Here is a 23,490-nt window from a genome sequence, read left to right as displayed (position 1 = left end):
ATCAACTGCCACTGATGGATTTTTTTTATTAAGCTACTCTTTTTCTTCAAAACTCAATGCAATGGTTTTCAACTAGGGCCAATGTGTACCCCCAGTGGGCACATGATAACATCTGAAGACATTTTTAATTATAAAAAATGGGGGGGTGCTCCACTGCTAAACATTGTACAGTCCGAAAGATGGCCCTCCCACAACCAAGAGTTAATCAAAACTGCAGAGGTTGGTAAACTCTAGAATATGTGCTGTAGTCAGCTGAAATTAACATCTGGGCCTTGGTAGGTAGTGACCCAAAGGAATATTGCCCGTTAGGTGACCTGAGATCAGACCCAACTCCCCCGCCCCTCCCTCGCATTGCTGTCCTGAACACCTACAGACCCCCCAGTAGTGAAGTGCTAATATGTGCTCTCCTGCCATCTGTGTTTCAGGGCACATAACAATTTAATTTCAAACTGCTGTTTCACCTTCAGCGGCCATTTTCTCTGCACAAGCTCTTGGGATAAAACCTTGAAAATCTGGAATGTCCATACTGGGGAGTTCCGCAGCCAAGGGGCCTGTGTGACTCTGATGCAGGGCCACGAAGGTTCCGTGAGCTCCTGTTGTTTCGCCAGAGACGGTGAGTAACTAGCCTGTCGGAGGACGTGGTACCTGCGGGATCGCCGGGACAGTGTTTCTCATCACGTGTTCCCATGGCCTTTCCCTAGTGCAATAGAGAGACAGAAAGGTGGTTTCCAAAGATACCAGCAGTGAACACAGATTAGTTTCCATGAGAACAAAAAAGTCAAGAGGGAGCTCCATCAGCAGACATCTTTTTACAGGTGACAGAAACCTAACTCAGTATGCCTTAAGCAACAAGATGAATTTATTAGTGCTGGTAATGCTGCTTGCTTGTCAATCTGTTGCACTGTGGTGGCTTGCATGTTGCTGTGATGCTGAAAGCTATGCCACCAATATCTCAAATCCCCCCAAAGACATTCGGACAGGCTTCTGTGGTGCTTCCGGACTAAGATAGACAAGGAAAAAGGACCTGCTGATCTAGTTCCGGAAGAAAAAAAAGGGCCAGTGTAAATCTTGTGCACGTTAGTGGAACGTTGTCTGGTATTGTACCAGAAGATAAGTTCCTTATGTTGGAAGACACTCAAAATAAAGCCGGGGAAGAGCTGCCTTCTCAAAGTAGAATCGACTTAGTAATGGCCTCGATAGAGTAAAGCTTTCAGGACCGTCCTTTGCAGATACGGCAGGACTCAAAATGAGAAGAAACAGTTGCAAACTTTCGTAATCACATCAGAATGTACGAAGTATAAATCTAGGAAAAGTGGAAGTCATTCAAAAATGAAATAGAACACATAGGAAATCATTGGACAATATCATTAACAGCACATGCAAGTCAACTTGGCTGAAGATAATTTAAAATGGTTGTAGCAGGACATCATCAGGGAACTGCCAGAAACCCAGTTTGGGTTCAGAAGACAATGTGAAGCATGGGCTATCAATGCTGATGCCAGATAGATTGTGGCTGAGAGTAGAAAATACAAGAAAGATGTTTATCTGTATTTTATTGACTGTGCAAAGGCATTAGAAGACTCGTGAACCACCTGAAATATGCGTAAGCTACAGCTTTGCTTGCTCAGAGTGATGAGGACTTAAAGCACTAACGATGAAGAGCAAAGACCAGCGCCTTCACTATAGATTACACCTGAACAGCAGGGTAGCAACACATCCTCACAGCGGGACCAATAAGCAACGTCATGCTATAATGGAGACTAGATTGCAATTGTCAAGGATTTCATTTTACTGGGATCCACAATTCCTTCCATACACAGAGCTGTCAGGAAACCAAATGATGTGCTGCTTTGAGCAAATCTGCTGAAAATATTTATTTACAGTATTGAAAAACAAAGATGTTACTTTAAAGACCAATGTGCTCTTGACTCAACCCCTGGGTTGAGTTGTCAATTGCCTCCTCTGCTTTGGAAAGCTGGAAATGAAGAAGGAAGACCAGAGAATGGGCTCCTCTAAAGACGGCACTGGCGAAGAATGCTGAATGGATCATGAACTGCCAGAAGGAACAAATGTTTCTTGGAAGGACAACAAGATTTTCCTTAGAATTCAGGATGGCAAAATCTCAACTTACGTACTTTGGACATGCTATTAGGAGGGACATTATTAGGTGAGGCCAACCCCTGGAGAAGGACAATAGGCTTGGTAAAGCAGAGGGACAGCAATAAAGAAGAAGACCCTTCATGAGACAGATGCAGTGGCTGAAACAGTGGGCTCAACCATAGGGAACAATTGTGAGGATGGTGCAGGACCAGACAGTATTCCATTTTATTGTACAGAGGGTCAATATTCATCAGAAGCGATTCAATAACTCCTAACAATAGCATGATGGAAGAGTCCAGGAGTAGGTCTGGCTTCAGGCATGGTTGGTTATAGACATACAAACACTGTCAGGAGCTCAACTCTTTCTGTCTCTCAGCCCAGCTTTCCTCTCATACTGGGCTCTCTCTTCAAGAAGGCCAAGATGGCTGAGGATCCACCCGCCCCTCTTCAGATGGTACCAGTACAGTTTCTGAGGAAGACACCCGTTGACTTCACTTAGGCCACACACCTATCACACTTTAGTAGGGGTTTAAGGGCTCCAGGTCTGGCTGCCTTGTATTCCCTGAGAGCTAGGGATCATCTCCTCTAAAGCACGGGGGCTGAATGCAGGCAAGGGTTGGTTTTCCCCAGGAAACTCGGAGAACTCTTGCTAAATGAAAGGCTATGGATGTGAACAGGAACAATGACAGACAGCTGCCATGGACATCAAGCAACAGTGAGAAAAACACTGATGACTGTTCCTTGCACCCAGAGCAATAAGTCATACTGTGAGTGGGGCTTGTTTTGTGTGTTTGGGGAAGTGAGAGAGAGGGCTGACCCCCAGCTCGTACATACAGAACCAAGGCTAATTTGGAGAAATACCAGGGCGTTTTGAACACATTTTCCTCGTTAAATGCCATGATGTCTGGGCCAGCCTCACAACTCCACTACGGGACACCCCTCCAGCTTCTCTCCTTGGCTTTTTGGGTTGAGATTCCCATGTCTGGTTGGGGGCCATTGAGGCACACCAGAAAGGAGCTTCACTGTCCTTAGATTGAGCCACGGGGGCCCCTTGGCAGCTTATTTTCAGTCCATTTCAGTTTGACCAGAGGAGGAAGCACATGGCTGAGGAAGACAGCCCCTCCTAAAGTCCCTTCTTGTGTTGCAGCCTCTTTCCTCGTGTCTGGAGGTTATGACAAGACTGTGGCTATTTGGGATGTAGGAGAAGGCTGCCGGAAATTCTACTTGAAGGTAGGAATGGATCAGATGGAGCATGGGTACAGCACTAAGTAGCTCTCCAGAGTCATTCCATGCTAGGTGCTAGGAATAGAGTGGTGGTGAGGCAGACTGAGATGCCCCACTAATGGAGACAACGCATTTATGCGGAGGGACAAACCAGAAACCAGCAAACTATTCATCCACAATGATGAGACATAGAGGAACCCACAGTGTGTAGAGATAAAGGCAGGTTCCAGGGGGTGTGAACAGGGAGGGCCTTAAAAGAGAAGGTGGCATTTGAGCTGAGAACTGAGTAGCAAGGAGGGAGTGGATGAGTGAGGGTCCCGTGGAAGGGCATTTCATGGAAACAGAACACCAAGTACCTAGACCCAGAGATGGGAGGACGTTCATGAATAGCAGATATTATGTAGGACAATGCCCTAATAGAAAACTACGGGCCGTCAAAATGATGGGGCATTGTCAGGGTCCTTTTGGCTATAGGTTAGAGGAGAATCAGCCTGAAGTGGCTATACAATAAGGGAGTGGGTTACCCAACATAACAGGAATCCAGAAGATGGGCGCTCACCAAAACCCAACCAGGCCCAACTCACAGCCACCCTACAGGACAGAATAGATCTACCCCTGTGGGTTTCCAAGCTGGTAACTGCTTACAGATTAGAAAGCTGAATCTCTCTCCTAAGGAGCAGCTGGTGAATTAGAATTTAGAGCTCTTGGTTAGTAGCTCAACTTGTAGCTCACTATTCCGCAGGATTGACTAATTCAGCGGCCCCTATTCCACAACTAGAGTTCTGTATCCTCCTGGGTCTTGCCATCTTATGGTTGTCATTTCTCACTCTGAATTCTTCCATCTAGGACTCTTGGTCTCTCTATGATCCTTGGCCCAAATGTATAATAGGTCCCTTTGAGTGCCCCAAAGCTGAGGTCCCTGGAGCCCAGGCTGTCTGAGGCATCTTTCCCTAGAGTTTGGGTTTACATCACCACAAAGCAGACATCTTAAAGCTGAATGTAAGTCTTCCTGTGTGTAAAAGTCAGTTTGTACCACTATCGGGTTTTCCTGTTCCCATTTCTCTTTTCTTCTTTCTCTTTGTCTTTCCAATCTCGTATCTTACCTGTTCCTGAATCAGAGCATCTTTGCTTTCTTGTTCTTTTTCTTCCTACCACACCACATCGACTCACCTCCCACCTCTTTCCAGAGGGGAAAAGTCAAAGAACAATAAAGATGCTGACGCAGAGCCCTGACGTCATGAAGTGTTGGAACCAGCACGTGCAGTTACTTGTATCTCCTGCAAACTCCTTTTTACCTGAAGGGCAGGGGGCAATTTGCTTATGCTTTAGTGGCTGGAGCTCTGGTGGTATTCTGGGCTAGGTTAGTGGTGCAAACCCACCAGCCACTCCATCGAGAAAGGTGAGGCTATCTGCTTCCGTAAAGATTGATAACCTTGGAAATGCTGTACTGGATTGCTCTTAGTGGGAATTGTCTGGGTGGCAGTGGGTATGTGTGTGGGGTGGGGGTGAGGGGTGGCACAGTGGAGGAGTCTCAGTTACTTGCAACTCAGACTTGCTCATTCATATGTGTGCTGTTTCTAGAAGAAAGAGTGTCTCCTCTGCGAGAGATGAGCTGGGTCATCTGAGAATATAATGATTTTTAAAAAGCTTTTTATTGTGAATTAGGTGAAGTTTTACAGAGCAGGCTATAGTTTTACCTTCAACAATTCAGGTACATTCTGATTCAACTCATCCATTGTAGTTCCCTCAATTGGGATTCTATCATATATCTCACTTCCTCCTAGCATTTCCTTATTCCATTCCTCCTCCTTTTCTAACCTCCAGAACTTTGTTCTTAGGTAAATGCTGCTCCCTTGGTCTTAATTGGTTGATTATTCTAATGTGCAGGTGAGTTCAGTTCAGTACCTAGAGGGTAAGGGCCATAGCCTTGGGGGTGCCACCAGTCTCTATCTGACCAGTAAGCCGAATCTCTTTTACAATTTTGAGTTCTGTTTCAGTTTCTCCCATTCTATCCAGGACCTTGATGCAATCCCTTGCAGAGTAGTTGGTAGTGGTAGCTGGGCACTATGTAGTTCTTCTGGTCTCAGGGTGTAGAAACTGATGCTTGCATGGTCCATAGTCCATTGGACGGATTGTTTCTATGCGTCTTGATTTTTGTCTTTCCTCTGGATGGAGAATGACCAATAGCTGTACCTCAGATGGCAGCTCACAAGCTTTTAAAACCCCAATTGCTACTCACCAAAATAGGATTTAGAACACTGTCTCTTTGAACTGTTATGCCACTTGACCTTGGTATATAAATCTGTGGGACTATTCTTACTCTCTGTCATACCTGTTCAGCCTGCATGTCTATCCAAGCATCTACTCATAAATCCCCACTATTGTAGGATTATGTCTATTACAGTCTTTGCCTCTGTTGCCTTAACTCTTGCAAACCCCCAAGCATCTTCCCCTGCCTCCATTATTTCCCTGCTCCCTCATATTACATATTGCCAGCCCTTCACTCATTCAAACACGTATCTACCCTCTAGCTCATCATCATACTCTAGCATTGCATAATATTCCATTGTGTGTGTGGTGTGCATAGTAAAGTTGTTGTTTTTTAAATCCATCCTTCCGCTGATGGGCATGTAGGTGTTTCCATCTCTTTGCTATTGTGAATACTGCCATGATGAACATGGGTGTGCACACATCTATTCTTGCCATGACTCTTCTTTCTCTAGGATATATACCAAGTAGGGGGATGCTGGGTCATATGGTATTGCTATTCCTAACTTTTTGAGGACGCATCCATAGTGGTTGCATCATTTTACAGTCCCACCAGCAGTGCATGAGGGTTCCAGTTGCTCTGCATTCTCACCAGCATTTCTTATGTTTGTTTGTGTTTTACTTTGCTGTTAATCCTGGGTGAGGTGGGGCCTGGCTGCTGTTTTGATTTGTGACTCTTGAGTGGCTAGTGATCGTGAGACATAGGTTTGTTGGCTGCCCGAGTGTCTTTGTGGATTATTTGTCCTTTTCTTGTTGAAATGTTGAATTTTTCTATACATTTTTGAGAGTAGTCCCCTGTTGCATATGTTATTGGTATTCCACCCCCACCCCCCAGTGTGGGGGTTGTCCTTTTACTAATTTTGTGAGATATTTGATGCATATCTGTATCTAAGTTTTGAGAGACCCCAGTAATTTATTTTATCTGTGCTGTTTGTCTGTTTTGTTGTTGCTGGTTTTTGTCTGTTTTTCATGATATTTTATAGTGAATTTATGCTATGTATTAGGGCCCCCAAGTTTGTCCTTGTTTTTAAAATTCATGTTTGTTATAGTTCTAGGTTTTATTTTTAGGTCTTTGATTGATCTTGTATTCATTTTGTGTATGATATGAGATTATGGTTCCATTTAATTCTTCCACAAATAGATATCCAATATTTCCAGCACCATAAGAGACTATCTCTTCCATATTTAATATGTTTCAACTTTCTGAAGGTGGATGTTTGACCTATAAGCTCACAATTCTATTCCATTGGTCTATGCATCTACCGTTGTACTAGTACAGACCATTCTAACTGCAGTGGCTGCATAGATTTTGAAATGGAGAAGTGAGAGGTCTCCTACTCTGTGCTTCATCTTTAGTAGTACTTTGCTTATCTGGGGTCTCTATAAAGTGTTGTGTTTGATAAGTTCAATCGAGTCTCTTCTGACCCATAGCCACCCTACGTACAACAGAATGAAACACTACCTGGTCCTGCACCATCTTCACAATTATTGCTATGTGTGAGACCATTGTTGCAGCCACTGTGTCAATCCATCTCTTTGAAGGCCTTTCTCTTTTCTGCTGCCTCTCTATTTTACCTAGCCTGATGTCCTTTCTCTAGGGACAGGTGTCTCCTGACATGTCCAAAGTATGTAAGATGAAGTGTCATCATCCTTTCCTCTAAGAAGCACTCTCACTGTTATTTCTTCCCGGAGAGATATTTTTCCTTTTGGCAGTCCATGGTACTTTCAATATTCTTCACCAGCACCACAATTCAAACAAATGCATTGATTCTTCTTACTTATTCAATGTCCAACTTTCACAGGCATTTGAGGTTGCTGATTGAAAATAGCATGGCTTGGGTCAGGCACACCTTAGTTCTCAAAGTAACCTCCTTGTTTTCCAATACTCTACAGGTCTTGTGAAACTGATTTACCCAAGGCATGAGTCTTTTAATCTCTTAAGGGGGTATTTAAGACTCCTTCAAAAAGGATTAAAACCAAATTGAAAAACAATTAGCACTAATATGTGTGTGTTAGACCGGGTTGACTAGAGAAACAAATCCAGGGACTTTCATATATGTATAAGACAGAGCTTTATATCAAAGATCAATTGTATATTGAGAAAACATCCCAGCCCAGTCCAGATCTGATATTAGCCCATATGCCCAATGCTAGTGCATAAATTCCTCTTCAGACTCATCCAACACATGCAATGATGCGGAATGCAGGAAGATCACAGGCTGGTGGGTGAAAAGTCTTGTGGATCCAGTGGCAGTGGAAACATCTCTACTGGCTCCTCCAGCTCCTGAGTGTCTCCTCAGCAGTAAGGTGAAGCAGAGAGAGAGTATGGCCCTCCTCCCAGGAAAAAAAGAGAGGAAGTTCCCAGAATCATGATTAGGCCACACCCACAGGGAGGTATCATTGGCTGTGACCTGATTGACAGGCTAAACTCCACCCCTTCATTCTTTTATCAAGTTGACATGAAACTTTAACTACAACAATATGACATGCAATAATCATACTAAATTAATTAGTACTTTTTATTTAACAGTTTTTATTGTAAATTATATGGGGCCCACTGATTTTTGTATGCTGATTTTGTACTCTGTCATTTTGCTGAATCTTCCAACTAGTTCCAGTAATTTTCTTTCCAAGTTTTTGGCATCATCTGTGGATATAGTTTTAGGTCTTTGCTATTTTGGATGTCTTTAATTTCCCTTTCTTGTCTGATAGTGGTGGCTAAAATTTTCCAGCACTATATTAAATAGAAATGGTGATAAAGGATATACTTGTCTGATTCTAATTTGTAGGGCAAGTGTTTTCAGTTTCTTTCAATTGAGAATACTGTCGTGTGTGGGTGTGGGTGTGAGGAGTAAAACACCAGTATTGGGCAGCAGCATCTGCTAGTTACAGAGCTCACAGGGTAGGGTCAGAGGGGGTGGCACACTGGTCACAGAGGGAGTTCTTGTTAACCTCTGTGTTATCTGGGGTCAGAGCACCTAATTTGAAAGTAGTTTGCGCTGGCTTAGAAGGTGGCTGAGGTCAGGACTTGTTTCCTAGAAGGAATTCTTTGGGGCCCGGAGAGTAGCTGGGGCCAGGACAGCTGGTTACAGATGGGGTTTCTTCCCATTGTGGGTAGCTAGAGACGGGTCACTGAGGGTTCTGCTGGCCTTTGAGAGAGAGCACACATTTCCATGAGCGCACAATTCCTGCCTCAGGACGTGTGCGCGCGCGCGTGCGCGCGCGTGCGCGCACGTGTGTGTGTGTGTGTGTGTGTGACCAATTTCTGGGTGGATGACGGTAGGAAGTAGTCATGCTTCTGGTCACCAGTTGGATGTGGGCAACAAGGAAGAAACCTACCTCTCATCACTGGCCACCAGCATGTCAGTATGGCCACCACTGTGTGGATGGAATGCAGCTTGCCGAAGATCACAATGGCCATGAATCATCAGGCTAGCCGACAATTCACCTGTCTGGCTCTCTCCTCTCTGACCCCCTCTGTTCAGCTTCTTCTCCTAGTTGGTATTTAACAATCTCCTCTATCTTTTCCTCTGAATCTCGGGGTTCTAGGATTGTTATCTGTATGTATTTCAGTAGGTCTCTCATGTCTTTGTTGTGATCTGTGTAGCGTGTTGACTTGGTTCACCATCTTGCCGGAGGCCTCTCTTCTTTTTATCATTCTGATGAATACTTCAGAATAAGGAAGTCCTGGTGGTGCTCTCTGGTACCCACTGGCTGCTAACCAGAAGGCAGCTAGTTCAAACCCACTAGGGTTTGAAAGATGGGAGAAAGATGAGTCTGTCTGCTCCTGTATATTTTCAGCTCAGGAAACTCCGGAGAGGGTCATTGTGAGTTGACCCAATGGCAGCGGGCACATCTCAGTACCATTAAAAACAAACAAATGAAAACTCCACACACATGTGTGTTAGTCTGGGTAGACTAGAGAAACAAATTCATAAACATGCATATGTATATAAGGGAGAGGTTTATATACAAGAGCAATTGAACATGGAGAAAGCATCCCAGTCCAGTCCAGATCAAGTCCATAAGTCCTATATTAGCCCATATGTCTGATAGCAATCTACAAAGTCCTCTTCAGACTCACGAAACACATGCAATGAAGCCAAATGCAGGACGATCACAAGCCAGTGGGTAGAAGCATCCAGTCACGTTGTAAGCATCTCAGCGCTGGCAGGGGTCTCTCTGTGGCTTCTCCAGCTTCAGAGGTCTGGTTGCATCTATGTGGCTTGTCTTCTGCAATGTCTCCCAGGGAGTAGCAGAGAGAGAGAGAGGTGTCTTCCACCTCCAAGGAGGAAGTACCATATTTCCCAGAATTCTCAGGAGAAGGCCATGTCCACACAGAAGTCCCATTGGCTATCTCCAGATTGACAGTCTAGACTCCACCCTCTACATTCTTAATCCTTAAATTGACAACACATTAGGTGACTACCACACATTGCCATGACATACACATGAATCACAAGCCCTTTTATTTTGTATTCCACCTTAAATATTGTTGATGGAAACAGGTAGTACAATTAATTCCTTTTGCTTAAATGTAAGCAACATGGGTTCCTGGCTTTTGTTGTGTTTTACTTTTGTTGTAATTATAAAAGCATCCTTTCTAATTCATTGTTAAAATTTTATTTTTCCATCAGGGCCATAATGATTGGGTGATGGATGTTGCCATTAGCAACAACAAGAAATGGATCCTGTCTGCTTCGAAGGTAAAAGTGGTCAGCCTCTGAAGGACTTAAGATATCTGTTGTCTTTTTTCAGAACTAGTGATAATAGATATGTTATTGCCAAGTAAAATTCCTGGGCAGCCTCAATCTGAGGTTCTCACCCGACTAGGTCACCTCCTTTCAGGGAGTTGCCTGAGAGAGCAAGGAGCAAGTCCTTCCATTGTCTTATACGAGGAGCTGCCAGAGATTTCTATGTTGGCACCATTGATATTTGAGTTTGGTGGGAGCAAGGGCCTATCCAGACTGGTGAAACACAGAAAGGGCCTTGAAAGGAGGGTATCAATTCAAGGACAAAGCAGAGGCCATGCCAAGGTTCAGGGGTGGGGGGTGGGGGTGGGAGTGGGGTGGCGTGGGTGGGAGGGAGTGGGGGTGGTACATCTCCCCTATTACGGCATCTTGGGATTCCTATCTCAATGGCACATAATGGCTGTGCTCCAAGTATGAGCACCTGGGACAGGGAGTCCAACATTCTCCACCTTTACTTGAGCTTTCTCAAGATTTGCACTTTCTAGGTATGTAAGACTGTGGACATAGGTATGTAAGACTGTGGACAAGTCTCTGTATAGCATGACCAACTTTTTAGAATGCCAACATGGAACACAACTTTACTAAGCAAAACAAAAAACAATACCAACCAAAAACTAATTCTATGCTTATGTGTTGTTACGTTAACATAAAACCATGAAAAATAGGTGTTTATTTGAAATTAGATATTATTGTGTGTTTTCTACTTCTCTGTTGCATCAATGCTGTTATTGAAACAAAACATCAACAGCCAGCTAACAGTTTACAAATAGTAATGATTAGCAGTAAATATCAGGATTAGTGAAATAAGTGAGAAATATATTAAAAATTAAATATCATAACATTTTATAATGTTTATTTTTGTCCTCTGTTATAGCAACTTACTTTTACTTGAACATTTTATTGGCTATTTCATTTTTTAGAATTTATTGTACTTTTAAAGATACATAAAATGCATGAATTTTAATGAGAACATGTGTACAATAACCAAAAAGACAAAAACAAACTCACTGCCAGTGAGTCAATTCTGACTCCCAGTGACTGTAAAGGACTGTATAGGGTAAAACTGCTTCCTTGTAAAGAGTGTAACTATTTATGGGTGTAGAAAGCCTTATCTTTCTCCCTTGGAGTGGCTGGTGGTTTCGAAATGCTGACCTTTTGGTTAGCGGCCCAATGTGCAATAAAACATAATTTACTTATAGTTCATTAAAACACCAACATGAACCAATTTCCTTCTGCCTATAATACAATTCAAAAGCCCACTGCTGCCAATTCTGACTCATAGCAGCCCTACAGACAGGAGCAGAAAGCCTCACCTCTTTCCCAGGGCGCAGGTGAGCCACCTGTCTGTGGTTAGCTGTGCGGCACTTTGGAAAGTGCCACCAGGTCTCCTCACAGCATGGTACTTCCTTGCCCAGTGGTGCGTCTCTGCATTGGAAGGCTTTAGGCCATCAGTCTTTATGTAGTGGCCACAGTGAGTACAGTCAGATGCAAAATTCACTTTAGTCCAAAGCTCTGGCCTTTCCAGTTCCAGACTACACTGATTATGGGATGACATCAAATTTAATGCCCTCTCAATAGCAATATTTGGGCAAAGTTTACTTAGGATTTTACTGACTCGCAACAACAGGTTTTTATATAAGTAAGAATTCCTTCCCAGCTCTCCAAAAATGTCCATCCACGTTTAATCTACAAATCCGTCTTGCCAGACCAGCTGCTTGTCAAATAGCTCCTTTAGCACTGTAAATAAGTCATAGGGGCTACATGTGCTTAAAACAGCCATCATTTTAACACTCTGAAACACGTTGGTTATCATCGTAACTTAAATTCCATTCTCAGGGAAAATGGTTTTAAATGGTAATTTCAACTTGTGAAGTTAAAGTTGAATTCTAATTAAGTTAACGTTTCAGTAAAGAAACTGAAAAAGTTCTGTTTAACTTCGCTTCCCTTTTCTCATGATTTCTTATGCTTTTTTTTTTTTAGAAAGTAGTCTTGTTTCCAAAATTAAGTCACTATGATTTTTGCTTTAAAAATTTTCATTACAACCGACACAAAACTTGGGACCACTCATATTTGGTCAGTTTGTCCTTTTTAAGGCCTTTTCAAAGCTCATGAAACGATATGTGAATTTCTTTTTAATTATAATCCTTTTTCCACTTTCATCTTCAATATATTTCTAAACTAGAGGTCATTCTTCTTGTTCTGCAACTTTTTTCTTGGGAGTAAGGTGAAAGTTTACAGAGCAGATCGCACTTTTATATTCAATAATTCATACATTCTGATTCAGCTCATCCCCTGCAATCCCTTCAATGTACCACGATTTCTCCCAGGGTTTGCTGTTTCCGTTCCTCCTCCTTTCCCAGCCTCCAGAACTTTGTTCTTAGGGAAATGCTGCTCCTTTGGTCTTCATTGGTTGATTATTCTAATGTGGAGGGGAAGGTGAAGGCCCAGTCCCTTTCTGGCTAGTCAGCCTGGTCTTTTTCATGATTTTGACTTCTGGTCTGCATTTTCTCCCACTCTATCCGGGACTTTGTAAAGTGATCCTTTTCAGAACAGTTGGTAGTGGTGACTGGGCACCATCTAGTTCTTTTGGTCTCAGGGTTGTGTTGATGGGTTTCTGTATGACCCATTAGGCCATTGGACCAGGGGTCCTCAAACTGTTTAAACAGGGGGCCAGTTCACTGTCCCTCAGACCCATTGGAGGGCCGGACTATAGTGAAAAAAAAAACTATGAACAAATCCCTATGCACACTGCACATATCTTATTTAAAAGTAAAAAACAAAACAGGGCAAAAACACCCGGCAGCCTGAATAAATATCCTCGGTGGGCCGCATGTGGCCCGCGGGCCGTAGTTTGAGGACTAATTATTTCCATGTGTCTTTTGATTTTCATCACTACTCTTTATTCTGGAGGGGGAGGGAGTATGTGAGCTTTTACAACCTCTGAAGCTAGTCACCAAAACATGTAGAATGTAGAACACTGTCTTTGTGAACTGTTAGGCCAATGGCTCCCCCAGAGACTGTTGTCGTGATCTACCCCCAGGTCCAGTGACTCAGGGCATCAAGGTGTTTGGTTAAATTTAATAAGTTCGCATAACTTTGCCCCTTGTATGATCCACGACATCCATGGATATATTTGCAGCAAATATATATACATAAACAAACATCTTCTGTCTTCAAGTCTATATCCTGCCCACACCTTAAAACACTCCCTCTCCTCACAGCCAGCGTGGTCCCTGCTTTGTGCCTTAGTGTTCATTGTTGCCAGAGGTACATTGTTACTGTGCAGCCTAGCAGCATTACTGTTGTAAATGTCAGCTCATGAGGTAGTTGATAATTGAGAAGTAGGTATATGACTTATCAACATTTTAACATCTTTTCTAAGGACCTTTTCTAAGATAATAGTCATTTTTCAGGTATTTGCCTAGTGAATATATCTTCTTAAATTTCTATGAAGTCAAAATTTTAATACTTATCTGGCAGGGGAGATACCATGACCATGAAGGTGATTTTCTCAGGGCAAGGTTTATCCATTGCACCCCGGATATGCTGACCCCTGCGATTTCCCCAAATGTGGGAAACTCAATAGGATAATTTGTGGTAATGGGGGACTAAAAAATTGTTTTTAATTAAGTGTAACTTAGAAAGCTCAAATTCACCGTCTTACAGCACTCTAGGGTAGAAGTCTGACATGCTCTCCTAGGTTAAACTCTTTTCTGGAAGCTCCAAGAGGTAATCTTTCCCTTGCTCTTCCTTGTTTCTACACTACTCCTTTTCTACAGACCATTCCCAAGGAACGTGTGGTCCCCTCCTGATTTTGAAACCAGCAACATTGCTATCTCTCATTGAACGTATTTTAAACAGTTGATTGGACATCTTTGGTTAATTCCAAAGCCGGAACTTCTACAGGAGTGGTTCCTACCAAATTCTTTTTATCCTGTGAATAGACCAGTGGTTCTCAACCTTCCTAATGCTGCGACCCTTTAACACAGTTCCTCATGTTGTGGGGACCCCCAACCATAAATTATTTTCTTTGCTACTTCATAACTGTAATTTTGCTACTGTTATAAATCAGGCAACCCCTGTGAAAGGATCGTTTGATCCCCCAAAGGGGTCACGACCCACAGGTTGAGAACCACTGGGCTATACATTTTTTTTTCTGTTTTGTGGTTTTTTCCCTGTTGTTTAGGACAGAAAATCCTGTATTCTGTTGTGGCAATTACAGAAATTGAATTCTCCCATTCTTCAGTGTTTGTTTTTATTTAGTACTCGGGCTATGTGTGCAACTTTTCCAAATGAATTTTGCAAATTATGTATTCCTTGTTGTGGGTGGTCACTGAAATTTGTTTCATTACATCTGCAGCCAGCCAGCGATCTTAAATATCTGGCTCCTAAAGAGGGAATAATAGAAACAAAGAGAGAGGAGAAGGAAGGACAGAAGAGGGAAGGGAGGATGGGTGCAAGGAAGGAAAGAAAGAAAAATGTGCCACCTCTCTTAATGCCCGCAACAGAGAACATCCTGGGAGTCCCTTCGTTCCTTGGGAGCTGGGACACAGTTTGAAACACTGTGCTGGCCTCCCAGTCATCAGAAGCAGCAATCCAACACATAACCCTGATTTTCTGGAGGCCAAAATCCTGCTTGCCCACTTTGGCATCAGCAACCCACAGCAGGAACCGAGAATGGCATCCTCATGACTGTCTGCCACGCCATGGAGGATGGTAGCCTTAAGCAAAACTTGAACTATGCATGCACTCAACCATCTTCTTCACGGAGCTGTTTCCTGGATCCTGAAAGTGGTTAATTAGATTCCAGAGTTTCAAAAAGGTTGATTTAGATAGTTCTTGTCAGGTCAATAGCTGTTCAGTGGAGGGCTTGAATCCTGGAGCAACCTACTCTACTGTCTTCCATGGTGTCCTTAATTTTATTTCTGGATTGTTCATTGCAAGTGCTAGAAATACAATTGATTTTTACATATTGATTTTGTATGTTGTAATCTTACTGAATTTTATTGGTCCTGATAGTTGTTTTTTCTTTTCTTTTCTTTATTTATTTAATCATTTTATTAGGGGCTCATACAACTCTTATCACAATCCATACACACATCAATTGTGTAAAGCGCATTTGTACATTCATTGCCCTCATCATTCTCAAAACATTTCCTCTCCACTTAAACCTCCGGCATTAGGTCCTCATTTTCCCCTCCCTCCCCGCTCCCCCCTTCCTCATGAGCCCTTGATAGTTTATAAATTGTTATTTTGTCATATCTTGCCCTGACGTCTCCCTTCGCCCACTTTTCAGTTGTCCGTCCCCCAGGGAGGAGGTCACATATAGTTCCTTGTAATCGGTTCCCTCTTTCCTACCCACTCTCCCTCGACCCTCCCTGTTTCGCCACTCACACCGGTCCTGTAGGGCTCATCCGCCCTGGATTCCCTGGATTTTCAGTTCCTATCTGTACCAGTGTACACCCTCTGGTCTAGCCAGACTTGCAAGGTCGAATTCGAGTCATGGTAGTGGGAGCGGGGAGGAAACATTTAGGAACTAGAGGGAAGCTGTATTTTTCATCATTGTTACATCACACCCTGACTGGCTCATCTCCTCCCCGAAATCCGTCTGCAAGGGGATCTCCAGTGGTCCTGATAGTTTTCTAGTGGATTCTTTAAGATTGTCTACATATTAGATCATGTGATCTACATCGTTTTACTTCTTTTCAAAATTGGATGCCTTCTATTTCATTTTCTTTGCACATTGGTATTTGGGGGAGCTGAAAACACGTTTGCCTGGTTTAGAAGTCCTTGCCTATTGCACCCATGATGTGTGAAATGCCAGCTTCAGATGTGCTTTTGCGCTCCTGTCCCCACCGTAACACCAGCTGCCATGGCGTTGATTCTGACTCATGTGAACGCTGTTTGTCCAAGAATTGCGGCTCATAGTATTTTCAGTGGCTGAGTTTGGAAGTGCATCACCATGTCCAGAAGCACATAAAACAGTCTTGCCATCCTGACTTCTCAGGAGCACTACAGTTATACTTGTTCCTAGACAGATGTGTTTGTCCTTTTGGCAGTCCACAGTACTTTAAACATCCCTTGCCAGCACCATAATTAAAATAAAGCAATTCTTCTCTAGTCTTCCTTATTCAATGTCCAACTTCCACATGCATGTGAGGTGATTGAAAACACTGTGGCTTAGAGCAGGCGCACCTTAGTCCTCAAAGGGACACCTTTGTTCTTGCACACTTTAACCAGGTCTTGTGCAACAGCTTTAGGTATGGATTTTGTATCCTGCAACCTTGCTGGACTTGTTGATTGATTCTCGTCATTTTGCTTTTCCTTTTTTTAGTGGATTCCTTAAGATTTTCTACCCACAAGATCATATTACCTACATACAGATTTACAGTGGGTTAGCCTCTTTTTTCGATGATGTATGGGTCATGCTGGCCTTGGTCTTATAACTGATCTCACTTTGATTATCTGAACTTTTCAAAAATAGTATCCACAATGTTGAAAAATTAGATGAGCATTATCATGCTGCACAAAAGGAGCCCTCATGGTGTAGTGGTTTTACACCGGGTTGCTAACCATAGGGGCAGGATTTTGAAACCACTCATCGCTGTTTGGGAGAAAGATGGGGCTTTCTGCTCCTATATAAAGAGTTACAGTCTCAAACCCAAAGGGGCAGTTCTACTCTGTCCTATAAGGTTGCTATGAATCCACATGGACCACACAGCAGCGAGTTTGGTTTGGGGATCATGCTGTGAAGTCCAATAGTTGATCCACAGGCAAAATAGAAAACAGACTGTTGATGCTTATGGCTACAGAACACTTCATTGAACAATGAGTTGCACCTCTCTCTGTAACAACTGATGGCCCATTACTGTGAATGGTGACGCCCAGTTGGCAACATCCGTGATGGCAGGGTTGGACCGGATCATGATAGAGCTGCAGGAGATGGATGAGCCATGCCTCCCCCTCTGAAAGTCAACGGTGTTACTTTCAGTTCATCCTTTTTGGAAACCTTATATAGGTTTTGTCCTTTGCTCCCTGCAACTTTCCACACTGACCTCTGAGAACGACACTGTTTGCATCCTGGGAAGGGTTTGCAGGACATGACCTTTCAGTGCTAGAGCTCAGCTGGTCATTTGGCCACTGTGACATGGCTCCTCCATGTCACCGGTAATGCCTCTCCCAGGTTCCTCAAAGCCTAATGAACCCATTTTGTGACTGTTGATTTGTTATTGACTTGTTTTAGGATCAAACCATGAGACTATGGAATATTGAAGAGATTGACCAAATTCCTTTGGTAATCAATTACAAAAAGGCCAAAGGCTTAAAGGTGACACAGGTTGGTATTGGGGTCAGGTGAAGCATAATGGAGGCCTTCACTAATTCACTCTTCACATTCATTCAGCCTCTGGGGACCCAACCATGAACCAGTGGACTAAATCACCCCCATTGTCTAAAGGGGAAGACAAATGCCAAATCACAAACCAAGAAAAACAGATAGCAAGCCACATGGTGATAAGCCAGCTGGTGAATAAGAAAACAGGACCCAGAAATGAGAGCCAAGAGCAGCAACACTGTAAAGGGTGGCTGGTGTCGGTATCATTTGTTCCAGACTTGGAGGAGGCGAGGGGGTGAGCAGCACGGGTCTCTAGGGACAGGACTTCCCAGCAGAGGGGACAGCAGTGCAGAAACCCGTGCCAGGAGCAAGCCCAGAATGCTACACACTGGCCAGAGTGGTGGAGTGTGTGAAGCAGGGGGCATGCGAGGAGGTGGGGCCAGAGTGAGTCTTGGGCGTGGAGGACCAGCTGGGCAAACAGCCAGGGCAAGGACCGCCCTCCTACGCGTCTGCAGCAGCCTTCCTGGCAGGGTCATCAGGGCCCCAGTGCTCAGAGAAGGAGCTCAGAGTTTGGTAGCAGTGGGCACAACTGCTTCACCCAGGCCAACGTAGGGCTGACCACAGTGGCTGCTGGGACATCTCTCTGCTGGGCAGGAGGTGTCAGCCCTGGCTGGGACTTATCTGAAGATGCCTGGCTACTACCTCAAAAGGGATAGGGCACCCATGCTGGGCCCTCCTGACCTACCCCCCTTCCCTTGGAATCATGGGACCAGAGGCTTGTCTTTCTCTCAGAAGGTCCAGCTGAGAGCCAGCAAGGATCGTTTTGCCCAGTGCTGTGGGGCAAGGGATGTGTGGGGCGGAAACCACAGGGACCTCACAGTGGTGGCCAGCTGTCCTCAGGGCTGGTGGTCATGTTGGTCCTCAGACTCTGGCAGCTGACTAGCTAATGAGCAGTGCCTTCTCCAGCCCTTCCCAGCCACTGAGGGCCGGGCTGCCCAGAGCCTCCTCTGTCACCCCATTTATCTGGGTGTGGGCCAGGGGAGCTGCACTGAAGAAGGTAGGTACAAGAAAGACACCCCCCCTGAAACGGTCACGAAGATACCCAAAGCATCTTGCCCTGAACCCCCATGAGAAACCCTGGCCCTGTGGGTTTTGCCTGGCTCCCCCAGGCACCCCCAGGGGGACCACATGGCCTCTCCAGGGGAGAAGCAGAGGGCACCAGCTCAGGAGCAAGGTTAGCATGCCCCAATTTAGGGAAGGGCGGCAAAGCCAGGGCAGGATGCGCCACCTTGCAGGCTTGTCTGAGGGGACTGTGCTGTGGTGGGAACCCCTGAGGGACCTCTACCCATGGCTGGAGAGTCCCTGTCCTGTGGGGCGGCTCACTGGCTTTTGAGATGCAGATGGGATGAACGAACCAGGCCATTTGTGTTCAAGTTCTCTGTGTTTGGACAAGAGGCAGGCTAACTGTTCTCAGGGACGGTGCAAAGGATGATCTTTGGCACCTGCAGCCAATTACCACCCCTGCTGTTGGCTTTCTTCTTACAGTTCTGTAGAGGCTGGGTGTCCCCAGGATGTCAGGGAGTCAGGAGTGCCCATCATCCCTCCAGTTGTATTCAGCAGTTGATGGGGTTGGGTACCCACACTCCCATGGCAGGGGACAAGCAACTGTTCAGCCAATCCTTGGCGGTGCCTGCAAAGCTTTTAAGAGGAAAGGGAGGGAGGGGACGATGTGGCCATCCTCTCTGCTTGTGAGCTTAAAGACACTACCACATGGGGGAGGCAGCTCGTGTCTTTACTCAAGACGGCTGGGTTAAGAGGGGGAATGAGAATTGCGTGCCCTGGTCCCCTCTGAGCAGCACTGCCTTTCTGCTCTTTTAAATGTGCCACGGCAGTGTGAAGGATGTGACAGGCCTTTCTCCATCTTCGAAAGCGACTCTTCTCTGGAAATATTCACCAAATGTGTGTTCTGCCGGATGGATGAGAGGCACCTGACAGAAGAGGCCCTTTTACCACCATCCTCCTCCTCCTCCGAAAGGGAAAACTCCCAGGCCAACAAGATTGAGTGACGACCCCAGCCCGCTGTCATGTAGGCTGTAGGGCTTGGCAGAGACCTTTTTCTGGGGCCACCACCCAGCAGACTGGAGCCCGGGGTGGGGGTGGGGTGGGGGGGTCAGGATCTGGCTGGGCTCTTAGCACATTGCTGCCTCCTCAGCCCTCCAGCACCCTTGGGGAGCACACATTTTCTTTCTAGCTTTCACACCAAATAAATATAGATTTCTCTGGAAAACTGTGCATGTGAATTCCAGAAGTACTTTGCTGATTTCTCTGCATTATGGCCCGGTGTTTGTCCAGTCTCATTCTGGGAACACAGACTGGACCCACGCTGCTTTTGGAGTCTGGAGCTGCCCTTCAGGCAGCCTCCGTTGGGGCCCGGCAACTGCCCCTGTGGAGGCTTCTGTCGAACGGATATGAGAATGAATGTTTCCACTGCGGGTGAGGCCGGACAGTGGCGAGACATTGTGGGTGCCTTTCTGCATTGCACTCCCAGGCCAGCTGAAGGTTGGGGTAGACCCCGGTCAGGGAAAGACAGATGGTGGGTGTTTTTGTCACAGGATGCTTCATGCTCTTAACCCACACCCCTCAACTTCTAGAAAGCTCTGCAGCCTTCCACAGCGCATCACACAATGTGAACCAACTCCTTCAGCTTTGAAGAGTAAGGCTTTCAGAGAATGAACATGAAGGGCCTGCTTCACTAGTCGACCTGGCCCACTTGCTTTTCATTAAACGTCATTAGTAGTCCCCTTGGTCCATCTTTAGTTTAATCCTTCACTGTATGCTTCCTGGAGCGTGGCTGCCAGGTTGTAAGAGCCTGAGCCAAATGGAGGAAACATATGGAGGAGGATTGGGGCATTCTTCGTGATGGTGGCTCCCGCTGAGCTTCCCACCAGCCCTGACTGCTAACCCTGGATGCTAATTGTAAGCCTCCAGGTGCTTACTTTCTGAGTTAACACCATATAGAGCCAAAGAATCACCCAGCTGAACCCAGTCAACGCATAGGACCATTGTTGTTGCTGTTAGGTGCCCCCAGGCCCCTTCCGACTCATAGCAACCCTAGGTGCAACAGAGGAAACTGCCCGTCTGAGCCAGTCTCACGACAGCTCTTAGGTTTGAGTTCATTGTTGCGCTCCTGTGTTGTTCACCTTGTGGAAGGTCTTCCTCCTTTTGGCTGCCCCTCCTACTAAACATAATGCCCCCCCCCCACACACACACTGGTTTCTCCTGGCAACATAAGAGATAATGAAAGGGTGGTTGTGTTAAAAATGCTGTTGCCCTAATGGGTTGCACACTGGGCTCCTCACCGTAAAGGCAGCCATCAGGCACTCTGCAGAAGGATGGGGTTTCTGCTCCCGTAAAGACGTCCAGCTTTGGAAACCCCCAGGGGCAGCTTTACTCTGTTCTATAGCTGTAATCTATTTGATCGCACTGAGTTTTGTGTTTTTAAAGCAACAGAGTTTGGGGGTAAGTTGTTATGTATTGATAACTGAGAAACAGTATCAGAAAGTAGGGTGCTTCTGTAACAAAACCCTAAAATATGTGACTTTAGCTTTGAGACAAGATATCAAGCGGAGTCAAGCACCTGGAGGAGACTGAGTGGAGGCTGCAGGAGCCAGGTGTACATGGGGCTTAAGTCATGCACTGTCAGGATAATTAGCAAACTGTCCCTTGCCAGGGTGAAGATAGAAATGGTACATCATACATAAACTTATCAGTCTGGCTAAAGAGATCCAGGTAGAATGCTGACAGTGCCAACTTACTTATCTCAGAGATAATTATTTTTATTAATCAACATCCAATTAAATTCAAACTCCAACCTCCCAATAAGCCTTCCAATTGGCCCAGTGGTCACTCCATTGGACAATGTGAGGGTTCCTGGACCATTTCCCCCACTCTGCAGATGTCTATCGGACTGCAACGACTACTAATAGTACACTACTATTAAGTATTTATGAAGCTCCTGTCAGGAAGTGGACGGTACCTCCAAAGGGGGTGGCTAAAGCACAGCTTCTGAAAGTGTGGTCCCTGGAGCATAAGCATCACTTGTGAACTTATTAGAAATGAAAATTCTCAGACCTTACCCCAGACCGACTGAATCAAAGTCTCAGAGTGGGTGTGTTAGGCAGGGTTCTCTAGAGAAACAAAACCAGAACACTTAGGAATATATATATATATATCAATACATAACAACTTACCCCCAAACTCTGTTGCTTTTATATATATATTCCTAAGTGATATATATATATTCCTAAGTGTTCTGGTTTTGTTTCTCTAGATCTATCTATCTATCTATTGTTCTCTCTCTATATATAATATATATAATATACATATATATTATATACATATACAGCACGAAGGAATATAACAGCTAATTAGTCCACACAGCAGTACAGAGGGCTCAGTTCAACTCACTTCGTGAAAAATAAATTATAAATTTCGTAATAATAAATTATAAATATACTGGAAGTCCTTCAATTCAAGGACTGCCAGGTCCAAGGTCAAGGAAGCAGGCAATGCAGGCACAGTCTACCCACAGGCAGCGAACAGCGGGCGGGTCACCAGTCCCAGATGGGATATTGAACTCAAGCAACGCAAGGCGACAGGATCCACCAGCCTCAAGCTCAGCACACCAGCAACGTGGTAAACCAGGTCTGGAAGGAGCCTCACGAGCTAACAAGATCCACAGGCTGGCCTGGTAGTGTAGTTCACAAATTCAGGCAGAGAACTAACTAAGGGAGCCACATGCCAGTCCACTCACCAGAGAGCAAGAAAGAGAGGGGCAGTCCTTACCAAGCCATTTATCTCTTTCTCCTCCAATCAAACTATGACCTGATTAATCCCATATGTTCCTATTGGCCAGGTTGGTGCAATAAACCTACCTATCACAGTGGGATGTGACTGAAATCTGTGTTTTAACCAGCCCTTCAGGTGGTGTTTATGACCGTTTTTTGTTTTTTTAAATTTTAGTGGGGGCCTTTTTAAAAAAAACCATTTTATTAGGGGCTCATACAACTCATCACAATCTGTACATACGTCATCTGTGTCTAGCACTTTAGTTACATATGTTGACTTCATCATTCTTACGATACCCACTTTCCACTTGAGCCACTGGTGTCATCTCATTTTCTCCCTCCCTCCCCGCTCCCACCGAACCCCTGATAATTTATAATTTATTATTATTTTATCATATCTTACCCCATCCCACTTCTCCCTCACCCACTTCTCCGCTGTGCATCCCCCAGGGAGGAGGCCACATGTTCCCCCTTTCTCCCTCTCCTTCCCTCCACCCTCCCGCCATCGCCACTCTCTCCACTGGTCCAGGGGGCTTCAATGGCTACACAAGCAAGTGTGGTGAAGAAAGCTGATTGTGCTCAGCTACCAAAAGATATAGCACCTGAAGCCTTAAAGACCTGAAGATAAACAAGCACCATCTAGCTGAGAGACAACAAAACCCACAAGGAAGAAGCACACCAGCCTACCCCTACTCAATCGCTGAGGACATAGGGGGTGCATTAGCAAAAGTGGGGAAGAAAGAAGATGGTGCCCGGCTATCATATGATACAGCATCTGGGGTCTTACAGGCTTGAAGCAAACAGATGGCCATCTAGCTAAGAAACAACAAAACCCACAAGGAAGAAGCACACCAACACGAATGCTGAAGACAAAGCGGGTACATAAGCAAATGCGGTGAAGAAAGCTGATGGTGCCAAGCTGTCAAATTACACAGAATCTGGGTCCCACATGCTGGAAGATAAACAA

General features: G+C 44.9%; 1 protein-coding gene and 1 non-coding gene across 2 annotated transcripts in view; both read left to right on the top strand.

The window, feature by feature from the left end:
- Positions 1 to 19,814, top strand: part of WDR88 (WD repeat domain 88) — a 54,751-nt gene extending 34,937 nt beyond the window's left edge. The window contains exons 7-11 of the mRNA XM_004704911.2: positions 426 to 613; positions 3,248 to 3,330; positions 10,230 to 10,298; positions 17,587 to 17,679; positions 19,569 to 19,814. Of these exons, the coding sequence (XP_004704968.1) occupies positions 426 to 613; positions 3,248 to 3,330; positions 10,230 to 10,298; positions 17,587 to 17,679; positions 19,569 to 19,742 (607 nt within the window). The 3' untranslated portion in view covers positions 19,743 to 19,814. The remainder of the gene's footprint in view (positions 1 to 425; positions 614 to 3,247; positions 3,331 to 10,229; positions 10,299 to 17,586; positions 17,680 to 19,568) is intronic.
- On the top strand, positions 13,809 to 13,969 carry LOC115870776. Its single transcript, XR_004046907.1, has one exon. It is a non-coding gene; the product is annotated as a U1 spliceosomal RNA (small nuclear RNA).
- Positions 19,815 to 23,490: the final 3,676 nt, after the last annotated feature.

This window comes from Echinops telfairi, unplaced genomic scaffold (genome assembly GCF_000313985.2).
Source record: "Echinops telfairi isolate 266 unplaced genomic scaffold, ASM31398v2 ScPeMD7_2291;HRSCAF=2852, whole genome shotgun sequence".
In the NCBI taxonomy this organism is placed as follows: domain Eukaryota; kingdom Metazoa; phylum Chordata; class Mammalia; order Afrosoricida; family Tenrecidae; genus Echinops; species Echinops telfairi.
This window is presented reverse-complemented; position numbering and strand designations above follow the sequence as displayed.